Source organism: Hyperolius riggenbachi, chromosome 12, assembly GCF_040937935.1.
Source record: "Hyperolius riggenbachi isolate aHypRig1 chromosome 12, aHypRig1.pri, whole genome shotgun sequence".
Lineage (NCBI taxonomy): Eukaryota > Metazoa > Chordata > Amphibia > Anura > Hyperoliidae > Hyperolius > Hyperolius riggenbachi.
The window spans coordinates 156,732,546-156,759,425 of NC_090657.1; the positions used below are offsets into that span (position 1 = coordinate 156,732,546).

The 26,880-nt window shown below is 49.6% G+C and overlaps 1 protein-coding gene across 1 annotated transcript in view; it reads right to left on the reverse strand.

Moving 5' to 3' along the window:
- JPH2 (junctophilin 2) overlaps window positions 1–26,880 on the reverse strand; it is a 90,424-nt gene that overhangs the window by 59,288 nt on the left and 4,256 nt on the right. Inside the window, exon 2 of the mRNA XM_068262305.1 lies at window positions 3,854–4,634. Coding sequence (XP_068118406.1) covers window positions 3,854–4,634 — 781 coding nt within the window. The remainder of the gene's footprint in view (window positions 1–3,853; window positions 4,635–26,880) is intronic.

A 26,880-nucleotide genomic window follows, 5' to 3' on the forward strand; every position in this document is an offset into this window, starting at 1 on the left:
ATACCCCCCTCAATGCACTGTGTGTCCCAGGGGGAGGTCACAGGGGGCCCAATACCCCCCTCAGTGCTTGTGTGTCCCAGGGACAGTCACAGGGGGCAAAATACCCCCTCAGTGCACTGTGTGTCCCAGGAGGGAGGTCATGAGGGCCCAATACCTCCTCAGTGCACTGTATGTCACAGGGGGCCCAATACCCCCCTCAGTGCACTGTGTCCCCGGGAGGAGGTCACAGGGGGTCCAATACCCCCCTAAGGTGCTTTGTGTGACCCGGGGGGTCACAGGGGGCCCAATACCCCTCAGTGCCCTGGGGAGGTCACAAGGGGCCCAATACACCCCTCAGTGCGCTGTGTGTCCCCAGGGAGGTCACAGGGGGGCCAATACCCCCCTTAGTGTGTTGTGTGTCCCCGGGGGGAGGCCACATAATACAGGTGGCCCAATACCCCCCTCAGTGCACTGTGTCCCTGGGAAGAGGTCACAGGGTGCCCTATATCCCCCTTAGTGCTCTGTTTATCCCCGGGGGTGGGGGAAGTCACATAATACAGGTGGCCCAATACCCCCCTCAGTGCACTGTGTCCCTGGGAAGAGGTCACAGGGGGTCCTATACCCCCCTTAGTGCTCTGTTTATCCCCGGGGGGAAGTCACATAATACGGGGGTCCAATACCCCCTCAGTGCACTGTGTGTCCCCGGGGGAGATCACAGGGGCTCCAATACCCCCCTCAGTGCACTGTGTGTCCCCAGAGGAGGTCACATAATACAGGGGGCCCAATACCCCCCTCAGTGCACGGTCTTCCCCTCCCCCCCCTGGGGGAGGTCACAATACAGGGGGCCCAATACCCCCCTCAGTGCACTGTGTGTCCCAGGGGGGAGGTCACAGGGGGCCCAATACCCCCCTCAGTGCTCTGTGTGCCCCAGGGGCGAGGTCATGGGGGCCCAATAACCCCCTCAGTGCACTGTGTGTCCCAGGGGGGAGGTCATGGGGGCCCAATACCCCCCCCCCCCCTCAGTGCACTGTATGTCCCCGGGGGGAGGTTACATAATACAGGGGGCCCAACACCCCCCTCAGTGCACTGTGTGTCCCCAGAGGAGGTCACATAATACAGGGAGCCCAATACCCCCCTCAGTGCACTGTCTCCCCCTGGGGGAGGTCACATAATACAGGGGGCCCAATACCTCCCTCAGTGCACTGTGTGTCCCAGGGGGGAGGTCACAGGGGGCCCAATACCCCCCTCAGTGCTCTGTGTGTCCCAGGGGCGAGGTCATGGGGGCCCAATAACCCCCTCAGTGCACTGTGTGTCCCAGGGGGGAGGTCATGGGGGCCCAATACCCCCCCTCAGTGCACTGTATGTCCCCGGGGGGGGGGGTTACATAATACAGGGGGCCCAACACCCCCCTTAGTGCACTGTGTGTCCCTGGGAAGAGGTCACAGGGGCCCCAATTTCTCCCTCCATGTGCTGTGTGTCCCTGGGGGGGAGGTCATATAATACAGGGGGCCCAATAACCCCTTCAGTGGGCTGCGTGTCCCCAGGGGAGGTCACAAAGAGGCCCACTACCCCCCTCAGTGTGCTGTGTGTCTTCGGAGGAGGTCACGAGGGGTACAATACCCCTCTGCTCTCTGACACAGGAAGTGATCAACACCCTCTGACACAGGAAGAGATCTCCATCCTTCGCCACAGAAAGTGATCTCCGCCCACCAACACAGGAAGTTTTCAACACCAGGAGTGATCTCCACCCACCCACACAGGAAGTTTTCAACACCAGGAGTGATCTCCACCCACCCACACAGGAAGTGATCTCCACCCACCAACACAGGGAGTGATCAACACCCACCAACACAGGAAGTAATCAACACCCACACAGGAAGTGATCTCCGCTCATCAACTCCCTCTGACACAGGAAGTGATCTCCACCCACCAACACAGGAAGTGATCAACACCCTCCCACACAGGAAGTGATCTCCACCCACCAACACAGGAAGTTTTCAACACCCACCAACATCGGGAGTGATCTACACCCACCCACACAGGGAGGGCTCAACACCCACCAACACAGGGAGGGCTCAACACCCACCAACACAGGGAGTGATCAAGACGCACCCACCAACACAGGAAGTGATCTCCACTTATCAATACCCTCTGACACAGGAAGTGATCTCCATCCACCAACACAGGAAGTGATCAACACCCTCCCACACAGGAAGTGATCTCCACCCACCAACACAGGAAGTGATCTCCACCCACCAACACCCTCTGACACAGGAAGTGATCTCCATTCACCAACACAGGAAGTGATCAACACCCTCCCACATAGGAAGTGATCTCCACCCACCAACACAGGAAGTGATCAACACCCTCCCACACAGGAAGTGATCTCCACCCACCAACACAGGAAGTGATCAACACCCTCCCACACAGGAAGTGATCGCCATCCACCAACACAGGAAGTGATCAACACCCTCCCACACAGGAAGTGATCTCCACCCACCAACACAGGAAGTGATCTCCACCCACCAACAGAGGAATTGATCAACACCCTCTCACACAGGAAGTGATCTCTGCCCTTCAACACAGGACGTAATTTCCACCTATCAACACAGGAAGGGATCTCCACCTTCTGACACAGGAAGTGATCTCCACCCACCAACACAGGAAGTGATCAACACCCTCTCACACATGAAGTGATCTCCACCCACCAACAGAGGAATTGATCAACACCCTCCCACACAGGAAGTGATCTCTGCCCTTCAACACAGGACGTAATTTCCACCTATCAACACAGGAAGTGATCAACACCCTCCCACACAGGAAGTGATCTCCACCCACCAACCCTGGGAGTGATCTCCACCCACCCACCCACACAGGAAGTGATCTCCACCCACCAACACAGGGAGGGCTCAACACCCACTAACACAGGGAGTGATCAAGACCCACCCACACAGGAAGTGATCTCCACTTATCAATACCCTCCCACACAGGAAGTGATCTCCACCCTCCCACACAGGAAGTGATCTCCACCTTCTGACACAGGAAGTGATCAACACCCTCCTACACAGGAAGTGATCTCCACCCACCAACACAGGAAGTGATCTCCACTCACCAACAGAGGAATTGATCAACACCCTCCCACACAGAAAGGGATCAACACCCTCCCACACAGGAAGTGATCTCTGCCCTTCAACATAGGACGTAATTTCCACCTATCAACACAGGAAGGTATCTCCACCCAACCACACAGGAAGTGTTCTCTGCCCTTCAGCACAGGAAGTAATCTCCACCCTTCCACACAGGAAGTGATATGCACCCCTTCAATGCAGGAAGTGATCTCCACCCACCCACACAGGAAGTGAACCCCACCCACCAACACAGGAAGTGATCCCCACCCACAAACACAGAAAGTGATCAACACCCTCCAACTCAGGAAGTGATCTCTGTCCTTCAACACAGGAAGTGATCTCCATCCACCAGCACAGTAAGTGATCTCAATCAACCAACACAGGAAGTGTTCTCCACCCACCCACACAGGAAGTGATCTCAAGAAGAGTTAGTGAAAACTCTATTAGAAGCACATACAGCCTGGATAGTGGAAATTTCACAACACAATCTCTCAGTTCCAGTAATAACAGTGTGTCTCTGGTGCCTAGAAGCTGTCCAAGCTCCCAGTAAGCAAGGACAGATGCTCTGAGCAGTCTATCTGCCACAAGAGAGGGGCGTAAGCGATGTCCTGACCACCTGGTGCCCTTATCTTTTCATCATGAAGACACAGCAGCATTTGATAAATCTATAAAGGAAACAATACCTTACATTTTCAATGTGTAACGTTATAGCAGACTATTGACAAATCATTTGTGTTCTTTCTTACCTGGAAGCAGCAATCTCAGACTTCTGTCGGGCTATGGCTGCGGCCCTCTGTGCCCCTTCAATACTTCTATCCACTTTCTGTCTGATCTTGGCACTCTTCAGTGGGATCACCCTTTTCTTCATCCCTTTAATTAAAACGTTGTTCCTGTACTTTCCCTCTTCCTTGGTGCCATCAGGAAAGGTGGTACACCCATAACCATGTCTCAGGTTGTCCAGCCATTCTCCTTCATACTTCAGACCACTGGAGCGCTCACTAATTCCAAAGCCAGACCTCTTGTCTTTCTTCCATTCACCCATATAGACCTCAGTGGTGGTGGCATCAATATCTGCTTCAACTGGTGGAAATTCTTCTTGTTCAGTTCCATCACCAAAGCTCACAGTGGAGGTGGCATCACTGGCTCCAGAACTCATTCCACTGACACTCTTCAGGAAACTAAGCTTACTTCTCTGAGAGGACAATGAGGTCTTAGATTCAGATTTCCTAAGTTTACCCAACAGAGAACCTCTTCTGAAAATGCCTTTCTTCTGTGCTTTTAGAACTTCCGGGTCTGCATAGAGAGAAAGGGCAAAGCCTCCCCTGGTGATGGTAGAACACACAAGGTTATCTGGAGAAGCTGACATGGCATCATGTTGTGCCAACGTCCCATTGCTGTGTTCACTGCGGAGGGAAGTCAGGGAGGTGCGTAAAGGGTTTCGGACAACTGCTGCCATTCCATATGGAACACTTTGACGTACACCATAGCCTTCTCGAATTCCATTTGCAAACTGGCCTTGGTAGGTTCCTAAAGAAAAAGTGAACGGGTTATTACCTCTCAGTGGACATATCTCATTCCTCACAACCAAACAATGGCTAGCTCACTGTACTTGGGTATCTCCATCCTACACAGAGCCTATAGTGATTGTCCAGCTGATGGTTTTATGGGCCAGGAAATGGGGAACTTTCAGGGTAATTACTTTTTCCATTAAATGTCCAGATGAGAGAAACCATTCATCCAGTATAAATGGAAGGTGCAAAAGCTGAGGGTGCAATCTACATACACAGGTCTTTATGGAGATGGGGGGAAGGGGGGCGGTGTACAAAATGTGTGTTGTTAACCTGTCACCTCCTTATTGTCACCTCAGTGTGGCTGTTGTACCATCAATTCATACATACTATCAGAGCCGGGACAAGGTCCTCCAGCACCCAAGGCTGAGACGCCAAAGTGCGCCCCTCCATCCCTGCCACCCGAGCCATCAAACACTGATTGCTATTAGACTAAGAGGCGCCACAGGGCCCACAACCTCCCCAACACCTTAATATCTAGTTATCTGGCTTGCAGTCACTGCTATGTATCCCCTTTTCTTATTTCTTTCTGCTTCAAACACAATTAGGAATGGAAGCTGAATGAATTGTGCGCCCCCTCCTACACTGCGCCCTGAGGCTGGAGCCTCTCCAGCCTATGCCTCGGCCCGGCCCTGCATACTATTTATTTATCCTGCATGGAATGTTAATGGTCTGCTTATAGTCACCTCCATAGAGTGGTGCATGTCCTAGAGAGGCGGAGCATGGTCCCTCCCCATCCCTTTGGCTCCTTCTCCACTGAGAGTTACAAAGTAACAAAACAGAAGCCTTCCTTCTCATCTCTCTATGAAAGTGAAGCCTTTCCTGAGCAAGCAGTGAATGATTGTGAAGATGTGCAGTGTTCCTCTGCAGCAGCTGTAGTGTCAGTTCTCTGCATAGCATCTATACGTGGTGTTAAGACTTCTGACCTCCTTGCTTTAGTCTCAGAGGAGGTTCACAGTGGTCAGTTGTAACACGCATGCGTTATTATGAGCGTGAACTGCAATGGAGACTGGACATAGACTGTAATGCAAAACCTGCGAGCTGGAATAACACAATCATTTACACCACAGTACTGTGAACAGGCCCATAAAACTGTATGGACAGTGATCAGTTGCAGTACAGTACTGTGAACAGGCCATAGAATTGTATGGATAGTGATGAGTTACAGCGCAGTACCGTGAACAGGCCATATAATTGTATGGATAGTGATGAGCTACAGCGCAGTACTGTTAACAGGTCCATGGAATTGTATGGTCAGTGATCAGTTCCAGTGCAGTATTGTGAACAGGCCCATAGAATTGTATAGGCAGTGATCAGTTACAGCGCAGTATTGTGAACAGGCCTATAGCATTGTATGGGCAATGATCAGGTACATTGCAGTACTGTAAACAGGCCCGTAGAATTGTATGGGCAGTGATCAGTTACAGCGCAGTATTGTGAACAGGCCCATAGCATTGTATGGGCAGTGATCAGGTACATTGCAGTACTGTAAACAGGCCCATAGCATTGTATGGGCAGTGATCAGGTACATTGCAGTACTGTAAACAGGCCCCGTTGAATTGTATGGGCAGTGATCAGGTACATTGCAGTACTGTAAACGGGTCCATAAAATTGTATGGGCAGTGATCAGTTACAGCGCAGTACTGTAACTAGGCCCATAGAATTGTATGGGCAGTGATCAGTTACAGCGCAGTACTGTAACCAGGCCCATAGAATTGTATGGGCAGTGATCAGTTACAGCGCAGTACTGTAAACAGGCCCATAGAATTGTATGGGCAGTGATCAGTTACAGCGCGGTACTGTAACTAGGCCCATAGAATTGTATGGGCAGTGATCAGTTACAGCGCAGTACTGTAACCAGGCCCATAGAATTGTATGGGCAGTGATCAGTTACAGTGCAGTATTGTGAACAGGCCCATAGCATTGTAAGGGCAGTGAATGATCAGGTACATTGCAGTACTGTGAACAGGCCCATAGAATTGTATGGACAGTGATAGGTACAATGCAGTACTGTGAACAGGTCCAAAAATTGTATGGGCACATTGCAGTACTGTAAACAGGTCCATAGAATTGTATGGGCAGTGATCAGTTACAACACAGTACTGTGAACAGACCCATAGAATTGTATGGGCAGTGATCAGTTACAGCACAGTACTGTGAACAGACCCATAGAATTGTATGGACAGTGATCAGTTACAGTGCAGTACTGTGAACAGGCCCATAGCATTGTATAGGCAGTGATCAGTTACAGCGCAGTACTGTGAACAGGCCCGTAGCATTGTATAGGCAGTGATCAGTTACAGCGCAGTACTGTGAATAGGCCCGTAGAATTGTATGGGCAGAGATCAGTTACAGTGCAGTACTGTGAACAGGCCCAGTGTTCTCCCCAGAATTTTTTTCCAGCCGGGTGGCATTAAAAAGTAGCTGGGTGGGGCGATATAAGAATGCAGGGCCGGTGGTTCTGTGCGCAACTCTGCTTACAGCGTAAGAGGAGGTGAGCTGATGACAGTCGGGTGCTGACCAAAACCAGCTGGGTGGAGCACCCGGCTAAAAGAGCCTGGGGAGAACACGGAGGCCCATAGAATTGTGTGGACAGTGATCAGTTACAGCGCAGTACAGTGAACAGGCCCATAAAACTGTATGGGCAGTGATCAGTTACAACGCAGTACTGTGAAAAGTCATGTGGAACTGTGTGAACAGGCCCATAGGGCAGTGTATGGGCTGTGATCAGTTACAGTGCAGTATTGTGAACAGGCCCATAGAATTGTATGGGCAGTGCTCAGTTACAACACAGTACTGTGAACAGACCCATAGAATTGTATGGGCACTGATCAGTTACAGCGCAGTACTGTGAACAGGCCCATAGAATTGTATGGACAGTGATCAGTTACAGTGCAGTACTGTGAACAGGCCCGTAGCATTGTATAGGCAGTGATCAGTTACAGCGCAGTACTGTGAACAGGCCCGTAGCATTGTATAGGCAGTGATCAGTTACAGCGCAGTACTGTGAACAGGCTATAGAATTGTATGGATAGTGATGAGTTACAACGCAGTACTGTGAACAGGCTATAGAATTGTATGGATAGTGATCAGCTACAGCGCAGTACTGTGAACAGGTCCATGGAATTGTATGGTCCGTGATCAGTTCCAGCGCAGTACTGTGCACAGGCCCATAGAATTGTATGGGCAGTGATCAGTTACAGTGCAGTATTGTGAACAGGCCCATAGAATTGTATGGGCAGTGATCAGGTACATTGCAGTACTGTAACCAGGCCCATAGAATTGTATGGGCAGTGATCAGGTACATTGCAGTACTGTAACCAGGCCCATAGAATTGTATGGGCAGTGATCAGTTACAGCGCGGTACTGTGAACAGGCCCATAGAATTGTATGGACAGTGATCAGTTACAACACAGTACTGTGAACAGACCCATAAGATTGTATGGGCAGTGATCAGTTACAGCGCAGTACTGTGAAAAGGCCCATAGAATTGTATGGGCAGTGATCAGTTACAGCGCAGTACTGTAACCAGGCCCATAGAATTGTATGGGCACTGATCAGTTACAGCGCAGTACTGTGAACCGGCCCATAGAATTGTATGGACAGTGATCAGTTACAACACAGTACTGTGAACAGACCCATAAGATTGTATGGGCAGTGATCAGTTACAGCGCAGTACTGTGAACAGGCCCAAAGAATTGTATGGGCAGTGATCAGTTACAGCGCAGTACTGTAACCAGGCCCATAGAATTGTATGGGCAGTGATCAGTTACAGCGCAGTACTGTAACCAGGCCCATAGAATTGTATGGGCACTGATCAGTTACAGCGCAGTACTGTGAACCGGCCCATAGAATTGTATGGACAGTGATCAGTTACAACACAGTACTGTGAACAGACCCATAAGATTGTATGGGCAGTGATCAGTTACAGCGCAGTACTGTGAACAGGCCCAAAGAATTGTATGGGCAGTGATCAGTTACAGCGCAGTACTGTAACCAGGCCCATAGAATTGTATGGGCAGTGATCAGTTACAGCGCAGTACTGTAACCAGGCCCATAGAATTGTATGGGCAGTGATAAGTTACAGTGCAGTATTGTGAACAGGCCCATAGCATTGTAAGGGCAGTGATCAGATACATTGCAGTACTGTGAACAGGCCCATAGAATTGTATGGGCAGTGATCAGTTACAGTGCAGTATTGTGAACAGGCCCATAGCATTGTAAGGGCAGTGATCAGGTACATTGCAGTACTGTGAACAGGCCCATAGAATTGTATGGACAGTGATAGGTACAATGCAGTACTGTGAACAGGTCCAAAAATTGTATGGGCAGTGATCAGGTACATTGCAGTACTGTGAACAGACCCATAGAATTGTATGGGCAGTGATCAGTTACAGCACAGTACTGTGAACAGACCCATAGAATTGTATGGACAGTGATCAGTTACAGCGCAGTACTGTGAACAGGCCCGTAGCATTGTATAGGCAGAGATCAGTTACAGTGCAGTACTGTGAACAGGCCCATAGAATTGTATGGACAGTGATCAGTTACAGCGCAGTACTGTGAACAGGCCCGTAGCATTGTATAGGCAGAGATCAGTTACAGTGCAGTACTGTGAACAGGCCCATAGAATTGTATGGGCAGAGATCAGTTACAGTGCAGTACTGTGAACAGGCCCATAGAATTGTATGGACAGTGATCAGTTACAGCGCAGTACAGTACAGTGAACAGGCCCATAAAACTGTATGGGCAGTGATCAGTTACAACGCAGTACTGTGAAAAGTCATGTGGAACTGTGTGAACAGGCCCATAGGGCAGTGTATGGGCAGTGATCAGTTACAGTGCAGTATTGTGAACAGGCCCATAGAATTGTATGGGCAGTGATCAGTTACAGTGCAATACTGTGAATAGGTCCATAGCATTGTATGGGCAGTGATCAGTTACAGCGCAGTACTGTGAACAGGCCCATAAAATTGTATGGGCAGTGATCAGTTACAGCGCAGTACTGTAAACAGGCCCATAGAAATATATGGGCAGTGATCAGTTACAGTGCAGTATTGTAAACAGGCCCATAGCAATGTATGGGCAGTGATCAGGTACATTGCAGTACTGTAAACAGGTCCATAGAATTGTATGGGCAGTGATCATTTACAACACAGTACTGTGAACAGACCCATAGAATTGTATGGGCAGTGATCAGTTACAGCGCAGTACTGTGAACAGGCCCATAGAATTGTATGGACAGTGCAGTACTGTTAACAGGCCCGTAGCATTGTATAGGCAGTGATCAGTTACAGTGCAGTACTGTGAACAGGCCCGTAGCATTGTATAGGCAGTGATCAGTTACAGTGCAGTACTGTGAACAGGCCCGTAGCATTGTATAGGAAGTGATCAGTTACAGCGCAATACTGTGAACAGGCCCGTAGAATTGTATTGGCAGAGATCAGTTACAGCACAGTACTGTGAACAAGCCTGTAGGACTGTATGGGCATTGATCAGTTACAGTGTAGTACTGTGAACAGGCCCATAGAACTGTATGGGCAGTGATCAGTTACAGTGCAGTACAGTACAGTGAACAGGCCCATAAAACTGTATGGGCAGTGATCAGTTACAACGCAGTACGGTGAAAAGTCATGTGGAACTGTGTGAACAGGCCCATAGGGCAGTTTATGGGCTGTGATCAGTTACAGTGCAGTATTGTAAACAGGCCCATAGAATTGTATGGGCAGTGATCAGTTACAGTGCAATACTGTGAATAGGCCCATAGCATTGTATGGGCAGTGATCCGTTACAGTGCAGTACTGTGAACAGGCCCATAGAAATATATTGGCAGTGATCAGTTACAGCGCAGTACATTGAACAGGCCCATAAAACTGTATGGACAGTGATCAGTTACAGCGCAGAACTGTGAAAAGTCATGTGGAACTCTACAATCTGAATCTGCATGTCATTGCTCTTTGGCTGTTATCTGCTTGTCGTTGGCAATATCTTCATGTCAATGATATCTGTGTGTTATTGGGATTATCTGTTTTCCATTGCCAATATCAGCATGTCATTGTTATCTGCCTGGTAATGGAATTATCTGCTTGTCTGTGGCAATATCTGCATGTCATTGTTATCTGCCTGTTATTGGAATTATCTGCTTGTCTGTGGCAATATCTACATGGCATTGTTATCTGCCTGTTATTGAGATTATCTGCTTGTCTTAAGCCCCATCTACACTATGGGACATTGCAGCGATTCGGCGGCTCGATTAGCCGCCGGATCGCCTCTTCCGCGTGCCCGCCGCGTCCCCGCGCGTGCGCCGGCATCAATACCTGCTCGATTCCCGCTCGTCCCCGCGCCGCTTATCTTCCGCTCGATTCCCTGCCATTGTCCCCTAGCGGGGAGCGAGCAGGGAATCGGCGGAAGCAAGATCCGTCCTGTCGGATCTTATCAATCGAGCCGCATCAGCGGCTCGATTGATAAGGAGCATCGCGGCCGCATCTACGCGTGTAGATGCGGCTTTAAGGCTCGTTTCCACTATAGCGAATCTGCATGCGGTGTCCGCATGCGGATTTGCATAGGCAATGCAAGTGGATGGGGCTGTTTCCACTTGTGCGGCTGCGGGAGCGTTTTTTTGTGCGGCAGAAATCTGCACGGCAGAGCCGTCAGATTTCGCGTGCGAGAGGAATGCACGCGAATCGCCCCTAATGCTTTGAAATAGGGAAACCGCATGCGGGTTGAGCATGCGGTTTTTGCCGCGAATTCGCATGCGATTTCGCATAGGTATAATGTTAATTTACACAGGCAGTGACATGGTTAAATTCGCACATATCCTTACCTATGCGGAATTGCATGCGAAATCGTGTCAAAAACCGCATGCGGAATCGCACCCGCATGCGATTTTGTCCGCGGTGGAATGCAGTGGATTCCGCCCCGCAACAGTGGAAACGAGCCCTTAACCACTTCAGGACCACAGTCTTTTCGCCCCTTAAGGACCAGAGCCTTTTTCTCCATTCAGACCACTGCAGCTTTCACGGTTTAATGCTCGGTCATACAACCTACCACCTAAATGAATTTTACCTCCTTTTCTTGTCACTAATACAGCTTTCTTTTGATGCTATTTGATTGCTCCTGCGAGTTTTACTTTTTATTATATTCATCAAAAAAGACATGAATTTTGGCAAAAAAATGATTTTTTTAACTTTCTGTGCTGACATTTTTCAAATAAAGTAAAATTTCTGTATACATGCAGCGCGAAAAATGTGGACAAACATGTTTTTGATAAAAAAAAACCCATTCAGTGTATATTTATTGGTTTGGGTAAAAGTTATAGCGTTTACAAACTATGGTGCCAAAAGTGAATTTTCCCATTTTCAAGCATCTCTGACTTTTCTGCGCACCTGTCAGGTTTCATGAGGGGCTAAAATTCCAGGATAGTACAAATACCCCCCAAATGACCCCATTTTGGAAAGAAGACATCCCAAAGTATTCAGTGAGAGGCATGGTGAGTTCATAGAAGATTTTATTTTTTGTCACAAGTTAGCGGAAAATGACACTTTCTGACAAAAAAAAGAAAAAAAAAAAGTTTCCATTTCTTCTAACTTGCAACAAAAAAAAATGAAATCTGCCACGGACTCACTATGCTCCTCTCTGAATACCTTGAAGTGTCTACTTTCCAAAATGGGGTCATTTGTGGGGTGTGTTCACTGTCCTGGCATTTTGGGGGGTGCCTAATTGTAAGCACCCCTGTAAAGCCTAAAGATGCTCATTGGACTTTTGGCGCCTTAGCGCAGTTAGGCTGCAAAAAAGTGCCACACATGTGGTATTGCCGTACTCAGGAGAAGTAGTATAATGTGTTTTGGGGTGTATTTTTACACATACCCATGCTGGGTGGGAGAAATATCTCCATAAATGACAATTGTTTTATTTTTTTTACACACAATTGTCTATTTATAGAGATATTTCTGCCACTCAGCATGGGTATGTGGAAAAATACACCCCAAAACACATTATACTACTTCTCCTGAGTACGGCGATACCACATGTGTGGCACTTTTTTGCACCCTAACTGCGCTAAGGGGCCCAAAGTTCAATGAGTACCTTTAGGATTTCACAGGTCATTTTGAGAAATTTCGTTTCAAGACTACTCCTCGCGGTTTAGGGCCCCTAAAATGCCAGGACAGTATAGGAACCCCACAAATTACCCCATTTTAGAAAGAAGACACCCCAAGGTATTCCGTTAGGAGGATGGTGAGTTCATAGAAGATTTTTTTTTTTTGTCACAAGTTAGCGGAAATTGATTTTAATTGTTTTTTTTCACAAAGTGTCATTTTCCGCTAACTTATGACAAAAAATAAAATCTTCTATGAACTCACCATACTCCTAACGGAATACCTTGGGGTGTCTTCTTTCTAAAATGGGGTCATTTGTGGGGTTCCTATACTGCCCTGGCATTTTAGGGGCCCTAAACCGTGAGGAGTAGTCTTGAAACCAAATGTCGCAAAATGACCTGTGAAATCCTAAAGGTACTCATTGGACTTTGGGCCTCTTAGCGCACTTAGGGTGCAAAAAAGTGCCACACATGTGGTACCGCCGTACTCAGGAGAAGTAGTATAATGTGTTTTGGGGTGTATTTTTACACATACCCATGCTGGGTGGGAGAAATATCTCTGTAAATGACAATTGTTTGATTTTTTTTTACACACAATTGTCCTTTTACAGAGAGATTTCTCCCACCCAGCATGGGTATGTGTAAAAATACACCCCAAAACACAATATACTACTTCTTCTGAGTACGGCGATACCACATGTGTGACACTTTTTTGCAACCTAGGTGCGCTAAGGGGCCTAACGTCCTATTCACAGGTCATTTTGAGGCCTTTGGATTCTAGACTACTGCTCACGGTTTAGGGCCCCTTAAATGCCAGGGCAGTATAGGAACCCCACAAGTGACCCCATTTTAGAAAGAAGACACCCCAAGGTATTCTGTTAGGAGTATGGTGAGTTCATAGAAGATTTTTTTTTTGTCACAAGTTAGCGGAAAATGACACTTTGTGAAAAAAAAAACAATATATATCAATTTCCGCTAACTTGTGACAAAAAATAAAATCTTCTATGAACTCATCATACACCTAACAGAATACCTTGGGGTGTCTTCTTTCTAAAATGGGGTCACTTGTGGGGTTCCTATACTGCCCTGGCATTTTACGGGCCCAAAACTGTGAGTAGTCTGGAAACCAAATTTCTCAAAATGACTGATCAGGGGTATAAGCATCTGCAAATTTTGATGACAGGTGGTCTATGAGGGGGCAAATTTTGTGGAACCGGTCATAAGCAGGGTGGCCTCTTAGATGACAGGATGTTTTGGGCCTGATCTGATGGATAGGAGTGCTAGGGGGTGACAGGAGGTGATTGATGGGTGTCTCAGGGGGCGGTTAGAGGGGAAAATAGATGCAATCAATGCACTGGGGAGGTGATCGGAAGGGGGTCTGAGGGGGACCTGAGGGTTTGGCCGAGTGATCAGGAGCCCACACGGGGCAAATTAGGGCCTGATCTGATGGGTAGGTGTGCTAGGGGGTGACAGGAGGTGATTGATGGGTGTCTCAAGGTGTGATTAGAGGGGGGAAATAGATGCAAGCAATGCACTAGCGAGGTGATCAGGGCTGGGGTCTGAGGACGTTCTGAGGTGTGGGCGGGTGATTGGGTGCCCGCAAGGGGCAGATTAGGGTCTAATCTGATGGGTAACCGTGACAGGTGGTGATAGGGGGTGATTGATGGGTAATTAGTGGGTGTTTAGAGGAGAGAAGAGATGTAAACACTGCACTTGGGAGGTGATCTGATGTCGGATCTGCGGGCGATCTATTGGTGTGGGTGGGTGATCAGATTGCCCGCAAGGGGCAGGTTAGGGGCTGATTGATGGGTGGCAGTGACAGGGGGTGATTGATGGGTGGCAGTGACAGGGGGTGATTGACAGGTGATCAGTGGGTTATTACAGGGAATAACAGATGTAAATATTGCACTGGCGAATTGATAAAGGGGGGTCTGAGGGCAATCTGAGCGTGTGGGCGGGTGATTGGGTGCCCGCAAGGGGTAGATTAGGGTCTAATCTGATGGGTAACAGTGACAGGTGGTGATAGGGAGTAATTGATAGGTGATTGATGGGTAATTAGTGGGTGTTTAGAGGAGAGAATAGATGTAAACAATGGATTTGGGAGGTGATCTGATGTCGGATCTGCGGGCGATCTATTGGTGTGGGTGGGTGATCAGATTGCCCGCAAGGGGCAGGTTAGGGGCTGATTGATGGGTGGCAGTGACAGGGGGTGATTGATGGGTGGCAGTGACAGGGGGTGATTGATAGGTGATTGACAGGAGATCAGTGGGTTATTACAGGGAATAACAGATGTAAATATTGCACTGGCGAATTGATAAAGGGGGGTCTGAGGGCAATCTGAGCGTGTGGGCGGGTGATTGGGTGCCCGCAAGGGGTAGATTAGGGTCTAATCTGATGGGTAACAGTGACAGGTGGTGATTGATAGGTGATTGATGGGTAATTAGTGGGTGTTTAGAGGAGAGAATAGATGTAAACAATGGATTTGGGAGGTGATCTGATGTCGGATCTGCGGGCGATCTATTGGTGTGGGTGGGTGATCAGATTGCCCGCAAGGGGCAGGTTAGGGGCTGATTGATGGGTGGCAGTGACAGGGGGTGATTGATGGGTGGCAGTGACAGGGGGTGATTGATGGGTGGCAGTGACAGGGGGTGATTGATAGGTGATTGACAGGAGATCAGTGGGTTATTACAGGGAATAACAGATGTAAATATTGCACTGGCGAATTGATAAAGGGGGGTCTGAGGGCAATCTGAGCGTGTGGGCGGGTGATTGGGTGCCCGCAAGGGGTAGATTAGGGTCTAATCTGATGGGTAACAGTGACAGGTGGTGATTGATAGGTGATTGATGGGTAATTAGTGGGTGTTTAGAGGAGAGAATAGATGTAAACAATGGATTTGGGAGGTGATCTGATGTCGGATCTGCGGGCGATCTATTGGTGTGGGTGGGTGATCAGATTGCCCGCAAGGGGCAGGTTAGGGGCTGATTGATGGGTGGCAGTGACAGGGGGTGATTGATGGGTGGCAGTGACAGGGGGTGATTGATGGGTGGCAGTGACAGGGGGTGATTGATAGGTGATTGACAGGAGATCAGTGGGTTATTACAGGGAATAACAGATGTAAATATTGCACTGGCGAATTGATAAAGGGGGGTCTGAGGGCAATCTGAGCGTGTGGGCGGGTGATTGGGTGCCCGCAAGGGGTAGATTAGGGTCTAATCTGATGGGTAACAGTGACAGGTGGTGATAGGGGGTGATTGATAGGTGATTGATGGGTAATTAGTGGGTGTTTAGAGGAGAGAATAGATGTAAACAATGGATTTGGGAGGTGATCTGATGTCGGATCTGCGGGCGATCTATTGGTGTGGGTGGGTGATCAGATTGCCCGCAAGGGGCAGGTTAGGGGCTGATTGATGGGTAGCAGAGACAGGGGGTGATTGACGGGTGATTGACAGGTGATTGACAGGTGATCAGGGGGGATAGATGCATACAGTACACGGGGGGAGGGGTCTGGGGGGGGTCTGGGGAGAATCTGAGGGGTGGGGGGGTGATCAGGAGGGGGCAGTGGGCAGGGGGGGGGGATAAAAAAAAAATAGCGTTGACAGATAGTGACAGGGAGTGATTGATGGGTGATTAGGGGGGTGACTGGGTGCAAACAGTGGTCTGGGGGGTGGGCAGGGGGGGGTCTGAGGGGTGCTGTGGGCGATCAGGGGGCAGGGGGGGGGAAATCAGTGTGCTTGGGTGCAGACTAGGGTGGCTGCAGCCTGCCCTGGTGGTCCCTCGGACACTGGGACCACCAGGGCAGGAGGCAGCCAGTATAATAGGCTTTGTATACATTACAAAGCCTATTATACTATTTCCATGCGGCGATCCGGGTGCTAGTAACCCGCCGGCGCTTCCGAACGGCCGGCGGGTTACTACGAGCGGTGGGCGGAGCCAGTCCCCGGCGGCTGATCGCGTCACGAATGACGCGATCGCCGCATAGCCACCCACGCAGCCGCCCCCGCCGATGGGCGTATTGCGGTCGTTTGGGCCCGGACTTTGCCGCCGCCCATCGGCTGGGGGCGGTCCTCAAGTGGTTAAGCTGTGTACACACTTGAAAGATTAAAGCGGACCCAAACCAAACCTTTTTTTAATTCAAAAATATTTAGTTGCACCACTCTGACACATACAAAGATAAATAAACACTCCTTCAAGCCTATGAGCATTTCAGTGCATACTTTTCACCCTTCTCTTTTCATAACTAGGGTTATACAGGTGGCAGCCATTAGCAATTCCTCCTTTGCTGGACACCATCTACTCCACCAGTTTGCCAGATTCTGTCCCGGCAATTTGAAAGGAAGGGGAGGGGTTTCTCCAATAAATGTAAAATATATTTTATATTTGTCATCATGCAGCTGAAAAAAGGCTGCTATTTATTATTATAATTTAGAAAATAGATTTTATCTCTGAAATCTTGTATTTTTAATTTGGGTCCACTTCAACCTTCTTGGCGGCAACGTTCAGGGTAAGCCGCGCAGGAGGATTTCTCAGGCCCTGCTGGGCCGATTTGCATAATTTTTTTTTTTTTTTTTTTGCTGCACGCAGCTAGCACCTTGCTAGCTGCGTGAGCACACCGATCGCCGCCACCCCCCCCTAGACCCCTTGCGCAGCCTGGCCTATCAGCGCCAGGCAGCGCTGAGGGGTGGATTGGGACTCCCGATGACGCTGGGCGGTCGTTCTCCCGACAGTAGTGCGTGTGTACAGTCTGTCTGCAGATTGATAAGGCTGTTTCTGAATGCTCAGCGAATCGTTCAGAAACAGCCTTATCAGTCTGACAGACTGTACACACGCACTACTGTCGGGAGAACGACCGCCCAGCGCATACCTCCCAACATTTTAAAATTAGAAATCGGGAAACAGGTCACACCCCCAACACACCCCTAGCCACACCCCCTAAACACCCCCAAGTCACGCCTACCATAAAGTTTTTTTGAAGATTTTTTTTTTTTTTTAATATTGATGCCCTTATATTTTTTAATAAATATATCCCTCATCTATCCTGCCCGTGGGTGGGGCTAACTGTAATGTAGTTATACCAGCTAATGTAGTTACATAAATAAAATATGAAGTAAATGCACATGACAGACAGCGTTTACCCAGTAAATGCATGAAATGAGAGACAGCGTTTCCCCACTAAATGCACATAAGAGACAGCGTTTCACCAGTAAATGCACGTAATGAGAGACAGCATTTCCCCAGTAAATGCACATAATAAGAGACTGCTTTTCACCAGTAAATGCACATAATAAGAGACCACTTTTCACCAGTAAATGCACATAAGAGACAGCTTTTCACCAGTAAATGCACATAATAAGAGACCGCTTTTCACCAGTAAATGCACATAATGAGAGACAGCTTTTCACTAGTAATTGCACATAATAAGAGACAGCTTTTCACCAGTAAATGCACATAAGAGACAGCTTTTCACCAGTAAATGCACAGAATGACAAACAGCCAGTTGTCCCCAGTATATGTAGCCAGGGTTATATGTGCCCAGTATATGTAGCCAGAGGTATATGTCCCCAGTATCTGTAGGCAGGGCTATATGTGCCCAGTATATGTAGCCAGAGGTATACGTCCCCAGTATCTGTAGGCAGGGGTATATGTGCCCATTATATGTAGCCAGAGGTATATGTGCCCAGTATATGTAGGCAGGGGTATATGTGCCCAGTATATGTAGGCAGGGGTATATGTGCCCAGTATATGTAGCCAGGGGTATATGTGCCCAGTATATGTAGCCAAGGGTATATGTGCCCAGTATATGTAGCCAGGGGTATATGTGCCAGTATATGTAGCCAGGTGTATATGTGCCCCAGTATATTGTAGCCAGGTGTATATGTGCCCCAGTATATTGTAGCCAGGTGTATATGTGCCCCAGTATATTGTAGCCAGGTGTATATGTGCCCCAGTATAGCCAGCGGTATATGTGCCCAGAATAGGTAGCCAGGTGTTGTCCCGTCCCCCCCTAAGGAGGAGAGAGCGAGGGATGGAGAGCGGTTGAGAAGGGGGGCCATCTCCCCCCTTCCCTCACCTTAGGGTGCTCTCGCTGTCCCCTCCGGAATGAAGTGCGGTGGCTGGCAGAGGGGCGGAATTTACCTTCTGTGTCCTCCGTCTGGTCTCGTCGCCGGCGCGGGATGATTTGCCACTACTCTGGTTTCATCCAGAGCAGCGGCTGCGGCACCAGAACTTCCGGCTGGCGCATGGAGCGACACGGAAGGTAAGTCCCGCCCGCTGCCAAACGCTGCCGCACACACAGATCGGAGGAGAGAGCGAGGGAGGGAGAGCACCCTAAGGTGAGAAAAGGGGGGAAGATGGCCCCCTTCTCCGCCGCTGCCCACCGCTTTCCCTCCACTGCGCTGCTCTCCTCCTGCAAAGGGCGGCTGTCAACACTGACAGCTGCCCGGGACTTGGGGGGCTCTTACCGGGATAGCGGGAGAGCCCCCCCAAATCGGGAGAATCCCGACGAAAACGGGACAGTTGGGGACTATGCCAGCGGGAGGGTCTGACGGACCCGTCCATTATAGTAGTGCGTGTGTACGCACCTTATGATACCTGCATATCTCATACACACCAGATCTGCAGATGAATGTCTGTTAAACAAGGTGTGTATGAGATCTGCAGGTATCATAGACATAAGGTAGCCATACACTGGTCAATTTGCCATTAGATCGACCAACTGACAGATCCCTATCTGATCGAATCTGATCAGAGAGGGATCGTATGGCTGCCTTTACTGCAAACAGATTGTGAATCGATTTCAGCCTGAAACCGATCACAATCTGTTGAGCTGCTCCTGCCGCCTGTCCCCCCCCTCCCCTCCCCCCCCCCCCGTATACATTACCTAAAGCTGGCTCCGGGTCCTCTTCTCCGCGCTGCACCCCGCACCGCATCCCAGCGTACACTGTGTCACTCCGTGACCAGGAAGTTCAAATAGAGCGCCCTCTATTTGAACTTCCTGGTCACTGGAGTGACACAGGAAGTTAATGTACGCTGGGATGGAAGCAGGAACAGAGTGGTGCAGCGCGGAGAAGATGCCCGGGAGCCAGCGTCAGGTAATGTATACCTGTATCGGATCGGCCGCCGCTAGCGACGCGCTCCCTACCCGCGGGCGATTGACGGTAATTTCCCGCACGGCGCGATCGACGGACCGATCCAATTTAGAGAGGAAATCGGATCGGCGGGTGCGTTTAGCGCGAACGATTGGCAGCAGATTCGATCCCAGTGATCGAATCTGCTGTCAAAACGGCGGCAAATCGGGCCAGTGTATGGCCAGCTTAAAGGGGCCCATACACTCAGCCGATTTTCTGGCCGACCGATCGATCCCGATCGATCGATCGATTGATCGTTTGTAAATCGGTTGGCCAATCGACCGATCGATGGCCGATTTCGATGCATTTCCATCGAACTGGCAGGGTGGAAAATGTAGGTCGATCTGATGAGATTGCTTATCAGTTTGCATTGGCCTTAATGGAAATCTGATGGCAAAAAAATGCCATCAGATCAAATTTCAATAGATTTCAAACTGAAATCTTTTGGAATTCTATCCTGGTAAAAAATGTTCTAAAAACGCATCAGATAGATCATCAGATGCATTTCTTATCTATCTGCTGCCAATCTGACGAGTGTATGGGCACCTTTAGGCAATATCTGCATGTCATTGTTATCTGCCCGTTATTGGGATTATCCGCTTGTCTGTGCCAATGCCAATATCTGTATGTCATTGTTATCTCCCTGTTATCTGCTTGTCTCTGGCAATGTCTGCATGTCATTGTTATCTGCCTGTTATTGGGATCATCTGCTTGTCTGTGGCAATATCTGCATGTCATTATTATTAGCCTATTATTGAGATCATCTGCTTTTCTGTGGCAATATCTGCATGTCATTGTTATCTGCTTGTTTTTGGCAATATCTGCATGCCATTGTTATTTGCCTGTTACGGTGCCCATACATCAGACGATGTATGGGCAGATCAACCAAGAGACTGACTCACAGAGAGATCTATCTGATCAGAGAGAGATCTGCTACCTGCCTGTACACTGCAGGCCGATTCCAGATCAATTTCATACTGAAATCTCTCAGGAATTGCGGAGTCTGCCGCTGTTTCCCTAGTGTGTAAATGTGCATACGTGCGTTTATGCATTATCTGTCCTGTGGTGCCCGCCCGTCTTCCGAATCCGCCGCTCTTCATTAGCCGTATACACGCAGCCATCGTGGCTCATGTGTAATGTCACCAACGCGCTGGCGTGCTATGCACCAGCAGCCTGCATGGGGCTGATGGAAAAGCAGCGGATTTGTATGACAGGCAGGCACCGCGACACAGGACAGGTAATGTATAAACGCATGCATGGCTGCACATATGTACTGGGGACACAGTGCCAGGGGTTTCGTTGCAACATCTCAATGTTACCACCGCACACCCGATCAAGCAGGCCTGGATTTACATCACAGGAGCCTATAGGCACAGATGTCCTGGCACCCTAGACTTCACCCTCCATGAATCTACAAACCCCGCCGAACAGCACCCCTAATATGCTGGCTGGCCCTGCTGTCACTTCTCCCTTACTTCCTTTGCCTGTCATTGGTAGCTACAGGTGCCCCTTAGTATAAGGTAGCCAGAGGTACCCTCAATATTTATCAGCTAGAGGTGCCCCCAAGTATTAAGTGGCTAGGAACCTCAGTATTAATTAGCTAGAAATGCCCCTGACTGAAGGGAGATCTCGTCAGTGGAATGCCGAGAGCAGGGTGAGTAACCTCTCAATTACACTCTCATTATGACTCTGCATAGAGTAGGAGGGACATAGGCGCTCAAGGAGTGAGCCGCCTTTCCATTATCAGGCGCCTGTAGGCACGTGCCTACAGTGCCTTATGGTAAATCCAGCCCTGCGAACAAGCAAGACGGTCCTACATCTTGCACAATGTCCGACCGATTCATCTTGAATGTTGATGTGCGGTTTTGTAGCAGTGATTTGTGTAACCCAGTAATGTATGGATAACACATAACAGGAGTGTACAGTGCCTACAGCTTGCCACCAAGGTTCACGTTTTTATCATTCGGGATCGCCAGAACAATTCGCTGGCGGACAGTTCCTTGTGAACGTGGGCTGTTTGCCGTTGGCATTTCACACAATTTTTTTTGTGAAAAATTTGCGTTCACATTTTTTACAATAAAGGCACTAGCTGCCGACTTTATAGCAAAGCCCCTGTACATGCTAGAAACACCAATTACATTTGCAGGGTGTGTTAAGGAGGGCAGTGGTAACAAGCGGAAAACATTTTCAAAAAGACCTTATCGTTTTTGAGAAAATCGATGTTAAAGTTGTGTACTGTGCCTCCCACAGTGATTGTGCAGTGTGTTCCCCCAGCTGCAGCAGTCAGCTCTGAGGAAGTGGCAATGACATGTACTGCACTCCCCCCCTCATCCCTCCGCAGTGGTTGTGCAGTGAGTTCCTTGGCTGCAGCAGTCAGTTCTGAGGAAGTGGCAATGAGATGTGTACTACGCCCCTCCCCTTCCCTCCGCAGTGGTTGTGCATTGAGTTCCCCAGCTGCAGCAGTCAGCTCTGAGGAAGCGGCAATGAGACGTCCCTCTGCAGTGGTTGTGCAGTGAGTTCCCCAGCTGCAGCAGCCAGCTCTGAGTAAGTGGCAGTGAGATGTGTCCCTCCACAGTGGTTGTGCAGTGAGTTCCTCGGCTGCAGCAGTCAGCTCTGAGTAAATGGCAGTGACGTGTACTACGCCCCTCCCCCCCCCCCATCCCTTCGCAGTGGTTGTGCAGTGAGTTCCCTGGCTGCAGCTGTCAGCTCTGAGGAAGTGGCAGTGAGATGTGTACTGCACCCCCCCCCCCCCCCCCCCATCCCTCCGCAGTGCTTGTGCAGTGAGTTTCCCGACAGCAGCCGTCAGCTCTTGGGAAGTGGCAGTGAGATGTATACTGCACCCCCATCCCTCTGCACTGGTTGTGCAGTGAGTTTCCTGGCTGCAGCAGTCAGCTCTGAGGAAGCAGCAGTGAGATGTGTACTGTGCCCCTCCCCCCATCCCTCCATGGTGGTTGTGCAGTGAGTTTCCCGGTTGCAGCAGTCAGCTCTGAGGAAGTGGCACTGGGATGTGTACTGCGCCCCTCCCAGCCATCCCTCTGCAGTGGTTGTGCAGTGAGTTCCCCAGCTGCAGCAGTCAGCTCTGAGGAAGTCACAGTGAGATGTGTACTATGCTCCTCCACCACTTCCCTCTGCAGTGGTTGTGCAGTGAGTTTCCCGGTTGCAGCAGTCAGTTCTGAGGAAGTAGCAATGAGAGGTGTCCCTGTACAGTGAGTTCCCCGGTTGCAGCAGTCAGCTCTGAGGAAGTGGCAGTGAGAGGTGTACTCCGCCCCTCCCCCCTTTCCTCCGCAGTAATTGTGCAGTGAGTTCCCCAGCTGCAGCAGTCAGCTGAGAGTAAGTGGCAGTGAGATTTGTACTATGCCCCTCCCCCTTCCCTCCGCAGTGGTTGTGCAGTGAGTTCCCCAGCTGCAGCAGTCAGCTCTGAGGAAGTGGCAGTGACGTGAATTGCATCCATTATCCCTCCGCAGTGGTTGTGCAGTGAGTTCCCCGGCTGCAGCAGTCAGCTCTGATGAAGTGGCAGTGAGATGTGTACTGCCTCCCCCCCCCCCTTCCATCCCTCTGCAGTGGTTGTTCAGTGAGTTCCTTGGCTGCAGCAGTCAGCTCTGAAGAAGTGGCAGTGAGATGTGTACTGCGCCCCCAATCCCTCTGCAGTGGTTGTGCAGTGAGTTTCCCGGCTGCAGCCGTCAGCTCTGAGGAGGTGGCAGTGATGTGTACTGCGCCCCCCATCCCTCCGCAGTGGTTGTGCAGTGAGTTTCCCGGCAGCAGCCGTCAGCTCTTAGGAAGTGGCAGTGAGATGTATACTGCACCCCCTATCCCTCTGCACTCGTTGTGCAGTGAGTTCCCTGGCTGCAGCAGTCAGCTCTGAGGAAGTGGCAGTGAGATGTGTACTGTGCCCCTTCCCCCATCCCTCCATAGTGGTTGTGCAGTGAGTTTCCCGGTTGCAGCAGTCAACTCTGAGGAAGTGGCACTGAGATGTGTACTGCGCCCCTCCCAGCCATCCCTCTGCAGTGGTTGTGCAGTGAGTTCCTGGCTGCAGCAGTCCGCTCTGAGGAAGCAGCAGTGAGATGTGTACTGCGCCCAACCCCCCCCCCCCCCCCCCCCTTATCCCTCCGCAGTGGGTGTGCAGAGAGTTCCCCGGCTTCAGCAGTCAGCTCTGAGGAAGTGTCAGTGAGATGTGTACTACGCCCCTCCCCTTTTCCTCCACCGTGGTTGTGCAGCGAGTTCCCTAGCTGCAGCAGTCAGCTCTGAGTAAATGGCAGTGAGATGTGTACTACGACCCTCCCCCCTTTCCTCTGCAGTGGTTGTGCAGTGAGTTCCCCGGCTGCAGCTGTCAGCTCTGAGGAAGTGGCAGTGAGATGTGTACTGCTCCCCCCCCCCTCCATCCCTCTGCAGTGGTTGTTCAGTGAGTTCCCTGGCTGCAGCAGTAAGCTCTGAAGAAGTGGCAGTGAGATGTGTACTGCGTCCCCCCTCCATCCCTCCGCAGTGGTTGTGCAGTGAGTTCCCTGGCTGCAGCAGTAAGCTCTGAGGGAATGGCAGTGAGATGTGTACTGCGCCCCCCCCTCCATTCCTCCGCAGTGGTTGTTCAGTGAGGTCACTGGCTGCAGCAGTAAGCTCTGAGGAAGTGGCAGTGAGATGTGTACTGTGCCCCCAATCCCTCTGCAGTGGTTGTGCAGTGAGTTCAGCCATCATCTCTGAAGTATGGCTAGTTAACAGACAGAGAACAATGCCGCCTTCATACAGGACGCTATTAAACTGTAACGCCAGTCTTATTGTGCTGCGGTGACATTGTGCAGAGCTGTATGGGGGGATTCATACCGACACACAGAGACCTCTGTCCCAAATATAGTGGAGGTCATACGGCCAGCCGGGGTCACATCTGACCAGAGTGCGGCATGTATAGAATCTGGGCTCCTGCTCTGTGTTCATATTTGATGTATATCATTGTCTGTATCATAATGTATCCCTTGTTTTCTTACATTGTACAGCGCCTCGGAATATGTTGTCGCTCTATAAATAAATAATAATAAATGTCTGGCATCGGCAAGGGGTCTTAGTAAAAACTCACCTTCTGTGCTCTATGCAATGATCACCTGAAGCTACTTATACTGGGGCTCCTATACCTGGCTAACCTATACTGGGGCACCTAAACCTGGCTACCTATACTGGGACATCTATAGCTGGCTAACCTATACTGGGGCACCTATAGCTGGCTAACCTATACTGGTTTACCTATACTTGGCTAACCAATACTGAGGGCACATATACCTGGCTACCTATACTGGGACATCTATAGCTGGCGCACCTATAGCTGGCTAACCTATACTGGTTTACCTATACTTGGTTAACCAATACTGAGGGCACATATACCTGGCTAACCCATACTGGGGCACATATACCTGGCTAACCTATACTGGGGCACCTATAGCTGGCTAACCTATACTGTGGCACCTATACCTGGCTACCTATACTGGGGCACCTATACCTGGCTAAACTATACTGGGGCACCTATACCTGGCTAAACTATACTGGGGCACCTATACCTAGCTAACCTATACTGGGGCACCTATACCTAGCTAACCTATACTGGGGCACCTATACCTAGCTAACCTATACTGGGCACCTATACCTGGCTAAACTATACTGGGGCACCTATACCTGGCTAAACTATACTTCGGCACCTATACCTAGCTAACCTATACTGGGGCACCTATACCTGGCTACCTTTACTGGGGCAACTATAGCTGGCTAACCAATACTGGGGCACCTATAGCTTGTTAACCTATACTGGTTTACCTATACGTGGCTAACCTATACTGAGGTCATACTGTACCTGGCTAAACTGTACTGGGGAACCAATGACTGACTAACCTATACTGGGGCACCTGTAGCTGGCTAACATACTGGGACATCTATACCTGGATAACTATACTGGGGACACATATCCCTGGCTAAACTGTACTGTAGAGCCTATGACTGGCTAACCTATATAGTCAGCCCCCATATGCAGGACTCTAGTTTCATGTAGTTCTGTAAACGAATGACAGCTGGATCCTGAACCCGAGGATTCCAGCATGTGGCAGCATGGCCAGTACTCCAGACAGATCACCTTCTATAACCCCCCCACCTCCCCAGCGGAGGCCTCATCTGCAATGCTGACACCATGGATCCCGGGTCACCCAATCTCCCCAATCGCTGAGCTGAGACATGATGACTGATCAGTAAAGCTTAGCAGAAAAATGTCCTATTTATGTATCAAACTTGTAGAAAATAAAATGTGCACAAGTGGATGTTTCTCCTGTGTCACATGGCTGGAGGCTGCCATGTCTGTCCCTCTGCTACGATGGCACATTTCATGTCTAGACTCTTGAAGTGCAGTGAGATGATCCAGGGTCACGTTCTTGTGTGGGGCCGGACCCCCATACTCAGACGCAGCTCTCTTATATTCCATCTGGCTGAAAGTGTGTTACTTTCTCCAGAGCAGGGAGAGAGTCAGAGGCCTGAAATATATACGTACAAAGACTGGTGGTTGTCGGAAACCCCCGGTTCATCTACGGAAAAAGAGGGACCAGGAGCGCGATGGTACGTTATCGCTGAATGATGGTGTAATTGCAATCATTAGTAATTATACTCGCAATGGTGGGTGGCAAGACCTTGCAACAGAGATTAACCAAAACATCACCAAACATCTCATGATTTACAAAAACATCTCCAAGCATCTTCTGATTTACCAAAACATCACCAAGCATCTCCTGATTTACCAAAACATCACCAAACATCTCATGATTTACAAAAACATCTTCAAGCATCTCCTGATTTACCAAAACATCACCAAGCATCTCCCGATTTACCAAAACATCACCAAGCATCTTCTGAATTACCAGAACATTTACAAGCATCTCCTGATTTACCAAAACATCACCAAACATCTCCTGATTTGCCAAAACATCATCAAGCACGCCGGATTTACCAAAACATCACCAAGCATGTC